Genomic DNA, 7965 nt, shown 5'->3' on the forward strand with positions numbered 1-7965 from the left:
AGTCAATTTATGTAGTATTGAAACAAAATAAAGAAACGCATTTGTCTTTTGAATGCTCACTTTATTAATAATGAATATAAAAACAACGGTTTTACATCAACATGAAATATAAGCACATATGTACATATACAAGCAAAGGGATAGCTATTCATTACTTATAATATTAGATTATATATGTTATCGTCCTAAAGCAACCATATGGATAAGCAATAGAAACTTTCATTACAAAAGTTGACCTGTATTGACTAAGAAAACGACTTAGTCAAAAAGATCCAAATGGTAGCAGACGAAGTTTTTGGCTAGCATATGAGAGCCTGCAATTGCTGTACCCGCTACCAGGCCCTCTAGGAAACTGCGTCATAAATAGTTTGCTGTTACTCAGATGCAAGAGCGTAAAAAATAATATTTATAGGAACATATATATTATGGAAATAATGAAAGCTGAAACTGAAAACTTGTAGTTTTGTCTCAAACCTGAATTTTAAAAAAAGAATAGACTATTCTTTATAACAGTATTGAACCGTTATAATGAGATAATATTCTTGTGAAAGAAAAGCTGCCAGAGTATATTTGACAAAACATGCAAGCGGCTGAAGTTAACTTAAGCTATGGTTTTGTTCAAAGTTAGGTGTAAATTAACTGAGGCACATTTATACAAAATAAAAATAAAGATAAGCAGCTAAATTAGTTTTGAGTTCGAGTTACTGTCTAGTTCTTTCTCAAAATCAAGTGAATGGCAAAAGTAAAAGCATTAGCTATTACAGTTTATGAAATACAGACGGGCAGCCATCTGAAGTTTTGAGTTTTAAAAAAAATAAGCGTTTTAAGGGGTATATCAAAAGGAACTGGCACTAGAAGACCCTTTATTGCAATTTTATTCATGCACATTTACAACAACAGAACTAATGCCAACTAAAAGCAATCATACATACAAGTACATCACTTCATAATTGTAGCAGATTTTTAGATGACCTAGTCCTGACAAGACATTAAAAACACAAGAAATTACAAAATATACATAGTTCCTAAGCTGTGCGTACCAAAGACACAAGTGAGTGAAATAAATCGGATGTCGTATTTTAACCTCTGAATCCACCACTTCCTCTTGCAGGAGGACGAGGCTGAGAGATTGCTGGTGGCACGTAGATCGGTTGAGCTGCACGTCCTGGTGTCACTGCAACTGCCCTGGCAACGTCCTGTTCGTTATGGAAAGGTACGTTGGGCCCAGCACCCAGGTTGGCATTAAGATAGTAGAAATCTCTGGCACTACCGCATGGGACAGCATCCTCTGGATAAGAGCAAGTGAATGAGAACTGATTGAAGACGGTCTGGTTGCCGCAGAAGAAGGACCATTGTAGCATCTCGGATGATCCGTCCATGTTGACAACTGTGTGGCATACATGGAAGATTTGGCAGTTATTGTCAACATCAGCGTAATAGCCGTCATTGCTGCAGACGAAGGAAGTTCTCACTGCTCCAACAATGAGTTCTGCACCATCTGGAAGCTCGTAGGCTGCACGCTTGGACTGTTGAAAATTCATAAAAATTTATTATACTACGCAAATTTATTAAAAAGATTTATAAAAATTATATTTTGTAACAGATAAGATGTTGTTGTATCAAATTCTGTTTTTACTTTAATTAATGTGCTTCAATATTTTAAGCAGTTCTACATAAATACAACTCGTAAAAATATGACATTGTATTTTACTAATGAAAGGAAATCTAGTTACTAGTAAGTGAAAGTTACTTGTAGGTAATAGCCTGGCATATCGTTAGAAATAAGATGAACATGTAATTAGTTAAAAAATATTCTTATGCAATTAATAAAAGTTTTTTTTAACATTTTTTGGTAGAATTTTGTAGAAATTTTCATATTGTTTTATAGAAATTGTGCTGTTTCAAGACAACATAAAATAAATGAAATACTTACCCTAGATGCAGCGAGTGTAAGGGACAAACCAGACAAAACTGAAAAAATAAATGAATTATTATCTTAAAGATCAAAAAGGTGGATAAAATGCCATCATATATTATTCAGAACAATCGACAATGTTGCAATACAAAACAATCTTCTTAAATAATTATATATATTTTTTAGAAATTGTAGTTATTTGGAAAAAAATTGATAAGAAAAGAGGGTCTAGTTTTCCTGCAGTCAAAAATTATATGGAAATCTTCTATTTTACCTCCAAGAAAAATAAAATTTTGTATTATGCATATAAGACCAACACAATTTTGCATTTAGCGTATAAGTTTAATATATTTTTTTTTATTTAACGTATTGGATCAAAACAATTTGGAATCTAGCATAACAGAATATTATTTCTTTACTCTTTTTGGTATATATATATATATATATATATATATATATATATATATATATATATATATATATATATATATATATATATATATATATATATATATATATATATATATATATATATATATATATATATATATATATATATATATCTTTCTCTGAAAGATTTCCTTTCAAAAAATTTTTCCATGAATTTTATAATTTAAAGAAATCGAAACTGTTTCTATTCAGAAAGAAGCTGAAAAATGGATATATATTATAATTTGCTAAGAGAATAAAGAACATTACTATCTCCTAAATATCATAAAAATTATCAAAAAAATTTTTTTATCTTATTACAAGAAATAAGAAGTTTTATAATTTTCGATTATATAAAAGTATTTTAAAACAAAAGATAAATCATTTGCTTTGAACATTTAAACTATTTATAACATCCAGTTCAGTTATTACATAAACTTCTGTAAGTAAATGAGCAAATATTAAATAATCAATTTTAGTCATGAATATTAAATTGTGAATCTTTCTCGTTGATCTATTCTTGAGTTTAGTTTTAGCTTAATTTAGTTATATTAACGTCCCGTTGTAAAGCAATACTAGGGCTATTTCGGGACGGACTTCGTAATTTTGAACCGCTGTCAGATGACGAGGACGACACCTGAGCGGGCACTCCCCTCTCCACGCCACACCACATCAGCGATCTATTCTTGAAGAAGATTTCTTTTTGTTATATAAATTTGTGTAAGTGTAAAATCGAAATAAAATTTTAAAATTATAATTTACTAGAAAAGTTAAAATTTATATTTGCTTTATTTTGAATTTTATTTATTTGTTATATGCTGCATTACTTTTTGAATTAGATATTTATTTAAGGATTTAGGCCATTTCTATTTCTTTATATAGAACTGGACTTCTTAAAACTTTTTGTAAATTTAGCTCGAAAGTATTTGAAATTTCGCCGGAGAAGTCTTTTAGAATAAAGTATATCAGGGAATTGGATAAAGTTTAACTGTTTTTCGAAAGAAGAAAAAACTTTCTTTCGGTGCACTCTTTCAGAAATTAGAATCATTTAAAAGGACTAGTGTTTAGTATTACATAGATATGCATGGTTTTCCTTCATCGTGAGCGAAGAAGGAAGACACTGTATTAGTGCTTAGTAAAAGTAGAGTTTTAAAATTTACTTACAAATTAGTGCGATGGACAACTTCATCTTCGAAAAGAAAAGGTTACTGAACCAACTGAAAAGTAAAAGAATGTTCATTATTTATATATAATATCAAATATTTGAAATATATTCAATTTTCGGCAAAATATTAAATATTTAAATTATAGAAAATGCTCTAAAATAAATTTTACGTTCTAATTTTGTATTTTATTTTTTTTTAAAAAATTCATGAAATATCTGTAATTTTAACTTTTAAAAAATTTTAATGGAAACTTTCTTTTAATAATATAATTGTGATTTATTTCGCTAAAGACAAAAGGGCTTATATATATATATATATATATATATATTTGAAGATTAAATTGATGTAAATATATTTAAGTTCAATTAAGTTTATTTCCTCATTTTCTGTAAGTTCTTTTATATCAATCAACAAACTATTTATGATAATTTCGACTCCAATTTTTTTTTTCTCTAGGTGACTTCGTATTAAATAGTTTTAGTTTGAATTTTAACTTTCTGCTTAAATAATTACCTACCTATTTTAAATTTCCGCTTAAATCAAAAATTATTAGCAAACGTTACACTACGTTTATATAATTAATAATTAGAGTCATGAATTCGATAACAATTGTAAGAGCTGTAAAAATAAAAAGTGCACCTCACATATTAGACAATCGGAAAGATAAATCATTTTTTAATAATGCTTATGTTTAATATTGTCAGTATTACAACATTTAAAGAATCAAGCATTTGACAGCTAGCGATATTTTATATCATAAATAACAATTTTACCTCTTTATTATGTTTAAATACGTTATAAGTTTTTAGTGCACAAAAAAATAACAACTGTAATATTGTTTTATAATAATTCCTTAATTCATAATCTTGAATGAAATTAAATTAGAAAAAAAAATAAGGGAGGAATTGACAGAACTTATAAAATTGGACAAAACTTTAAGCGTTTTACAAAATGTAGATGCTTTTCACACATTATGTCACTCAGAAATCTCAATTCTTTAGATGAATTTCTAAACAATAGTTTTGCATTAAAATTCTGTAAACTATTAGGAAAGGAATAAAAGTAAAATTTCTTTTATTTATCATAAATAACGGAACAAAATACCATTGACATGTCCTTCGTACCTAATTGTTGTATATATGCTTTACAACAGATCTAGAAAAAATTTAATGCAGTAAAATTTGGTAAAATTGTGGCAGATATGCGGAGAGTGTTCTGCCAACGTAGTCTTTTGCAGACAAATTCATTCTACTGGCCAACAGAGTAAGCCAGCGATTTTCAAGATTTTCTATGTCTAAGTTATCAAATGATGATTTTTACTTTAAGCCAGCATATTACACTTCTGTGTGCTGAAACCGTGATGCCATATTCCCACTTTATTCTACAATAAAAAAATAAATTCATTAATTTTTCGAATTTTTCATTTAACAATTTTGTTTTATAAATTATGTGGTTTCTTAACCCTGTGACTACTAATAAGATACACACATTTCACTAACCTTCAAAATTAATTCAAAAAGATTTTATTAAAAGCAGCGTTTTTAGGATTATTTCCCCATGAAGCCACAGGCTGTGGCTTAAAAAATAATTTAGAGAAAAATTCGAATAAATTTATTATATCCAGAATCTATTCTTTTCACTAACATAAAAAAAGAAAAGGAAAAAATTTTAAAATTCATAATCATAAAGAACTTGTAAGATATTTTTGAAAAATCGAAGTAAAAAATTCGTTTAAAGAGTTTTAGCAAGAAATAATTGAACAGTTTATGTTAAATTATTCTTGAGAATTTGATCAATTTCGTTTCCTTATATGCCATAAATATTTATTCCTTTTGCTTCACAGAAGACTTTTATTTTGATATTTATAAACAGTAAAGATTTAAACTACCATCAAAGCTAAAAGATAATTTAAACTAAAAAAATGTCACTTTTAAAATAAAAAAAAATCTAAATTTAAATAAATATTACAATTTTATCAATTGTTTTTAATACAAGTTTTATGTAAAGTATTTATAAAAAAAATTTTTAAATTACCAGTACATCTTAGCAGCAATTTTTTCAAAGACTGTATATTTTTCAGTAGTTTTAATATTAATTAACTGATTCTAAAAGCAATATTGTTTACGAAAAATTATAATTCAATGATTTAAAAAAAATGCCTCTTATTGCAAAAGCTTGCATAAGTTTAATTTTGAATTTTCTACTGACGAACAAAATAATTATTTCTAATTAAGGATTCAAACCATTAAATCTTTTAATGAATTATAAAAATTATTCAATGTCTTATATTTTTTAAAAATTTTTATCTTTCTCAATCTACAATCTTTCTCTGTCTTTTCAGTTATTCTATCTTTCAATTCTCCAACTTGTCATTTACTTAAATATTTCGATTTTTGACTTTCTTTTTATTAATAAATTTTATTATAACCCATACTGATTCTTTAAAAATAGAAATTTTGAATAAATATGGGCATTTTGAAATAATTTTAAAAGTTTTTGAATTATTTATTATTTTTTAAAAAAGATTTGTATTTTATTTTATGATCAAAATTGTATTTTGAAACTGTATACTGAAAGATTATCCAATAAAGTTCTTCCACTTAGCAGTTGAATATCAATAATAAGTTCCTTAAAGATTCATTAGGAATTAATAAAATTACTAAATAGTTTGTAAGTTAAGGCTTAGTTAAGGCTACAATTTTACAAATGAAATCAGGCAGTTAAATTGCTTATTTCAAAAGATATCACATTTCCTTAAGTAACCTTCTTTTATGAAAAACTCGCGAGTAGGTTAAATTCTGAATGCTGAACTATGCTATATTCATAATAATTCGGATTATTATTAATTTTAAATAATAATAGAATTTAGCTAAAATGAAATTAACATAGAAAAAAGTCACGTTGTAAAATATCCACTAAGATTGCTTTCAGTTTGAATATCTCATAGCTGCACAGCTCACATAGTTAGTATCGAAAATTATTGAAAAAAATTACCTAACTTAATAAAAATTGCTGAATCATTTTATAAAATATAGCACCTGAAGCTTAAATTCAAAAGTTATAGGAAATGAAAAATTTATAAATAAATTTGACGAAAAAAAATTCTACAGATAATAAACCATAAGCATTCACCTGCCTCTTCAATCTATATTTATAGATAAGAAAAAATATATTTGCTACTCGTCAATACAAAAAATGTTAGTTTAAAACTTCACAATGATTTTTTATAAAATGCTTACTTCAAAAAAATTCTGATAAGATTTTCAAAAAAAAATTATTTTACACTATTAATTTACTAAATTTAGAGGAACTTAATTGCTGAGATTCTCATTTGAAAAATCTTTCCAATTCCTGCACCACCAATTTTACATTGGCAAAATAAAGTTCAAGATTTTTTTTAAAAATTTTCGCTAGATCTTAAAATATACTTTTCTGTTAGATATATCCGAAACCGAAGAATGCGTTAAAAAAATTTCGTTAAATATTCATTCATTAAAAACTATTGATAACTTTTCAAAAATCTCTTTTTTTCTTTAAATTGATAATTTACTAATTTTTAACAAACTTCACTATTTTGATTTTATAAAAGAAAAGAATTTTTACAATTCTTGCTGCACTCAAATTAATGACTACTAAAGAAAAAAATTTGTTTAAGATTTTCACAAAAGTTTTCCTCCTAATAGGCTAAGTTTCAACAAATCACGAGTTCTTCATTTCAAATGCGCAGTGAAAGTGAATCCACCCAATACCTCCACCACCAAAGAAAGAGAAAACGCTAACTCACCAGTTGGGAGCGAAAAGATGAATAAAAAGATGCTGATGCTGGATCCTATAATAACCCTTCGTTTTATACCTGAAACTTTCACCGGGGTCACCTGACGAAACGGGTTACTCGACCAATGAGAGCACGGATCCAGGGGTGCCCACAACTGTGTCAGAAACTCTTCCTTGTCTCTACCAAGCCCAAAGAGTAAAAAATAAAACATTTTTCACTTTTTTTTTCTCAAACGTGGAATTCGGTTTCTGGTGAATCTTTTGTATTCAAGGCTATCTGCAACCACGATCTTAATCTTGGGTCCTTTTGGAGGGATATGGTACGTTGAGAAACTTCTGGTAAAAGAATAATTTTTTTTTTGAAAAATAAAATCGTGTCCGCTTTTATCTTGATTGTGTTGTGTTGTTCGGCTCTTTGTATCGTATGTGGGAGGTTTATTGTAATTATACGTAGAAATAAATGCCACATGTTTGTGTTTTCATGTATACAAACTGGATTCCGGTGTGATGAATCAGAGAGAATATTTGGAATAATATAGAATAGTGGTTCGTAGAAGCGAATATAATCTCTCTAGAGATTCTCTAAAACGAATTCTCTAGATATGGGATATTTCAGAACATGATATTAAGAAAAAAATTGCTCTATGGTTATTATGCAAATTATCATTAGAATATTAACAA

The 7965-nt window shown here is 27.1% G+C and overlaps 1 protein-coding gene across 1 annotated transcript; it reads right to left on the reverse strand.

Annotated features, from left to right (window-relative positions):
* Nucleotides 1-858: 858 nt before the first annotated feature.
* Nucleotides 859-7351, reverse strand: LOC129963332 (uncharacterized). The gene is made up of 4 exons (XM_056077642.1): nt 7295-7351; nt 3509-3561; nt 1934-1971; nt 859-1526 (listed from the first exon to the last, which is right to left on the reverse strand). The coding sequence occupies exons 2-4, from the start codon at nt 3531-3533 to the stop codon at nt 1080-1082; spliced, it is 510 nt and encodes a 169-aa protein (XP_055933617.1). The 5' UTR covers nt 3534-3561; nt 7295-7351; the 3' UTR covers nt 859-1079.
* Nucleotides 7352-7965: the final 614 nt, after the last annotated feature.

Source organism: Argiope bruennichi, chromosome 3, assembly GCF_947563725.1.
Source record: "Argiope bruennichi chromosome 3, qqArgBrue1.1, whole genome shotgun sequence".
NCBI classification, from domain to species: Eukaryota; Metazoa; Arthropoda; class Arachnida; order Araneae; family Araneidae; genus Argiope; species Argiope bruennichi.

Excerpts from the sequence above, each read along its gene's own strand:
- LOC129963332 (XM_056077642.1), bottom strand. The coding sequence starts at position 3,533 with ATGAAGTTGTCCATCGCACTAATTT. Across the intron at positions 1,972-3,508 it reads GTTGTCCATCGCACTAATTT|TTTTGTCTGGTTTGTCCCTT; the intron begins GTAAGTAAATTT and ends TTATTTTTTCAG. Across the intron at positions 1,527-1,933 it reads TTACACTCGCTGCATCTAGG|TCCAAGCGTGCAGCCTACGA; the intron begins GTAAGTATTTCA and ends AATTTTCAACAG.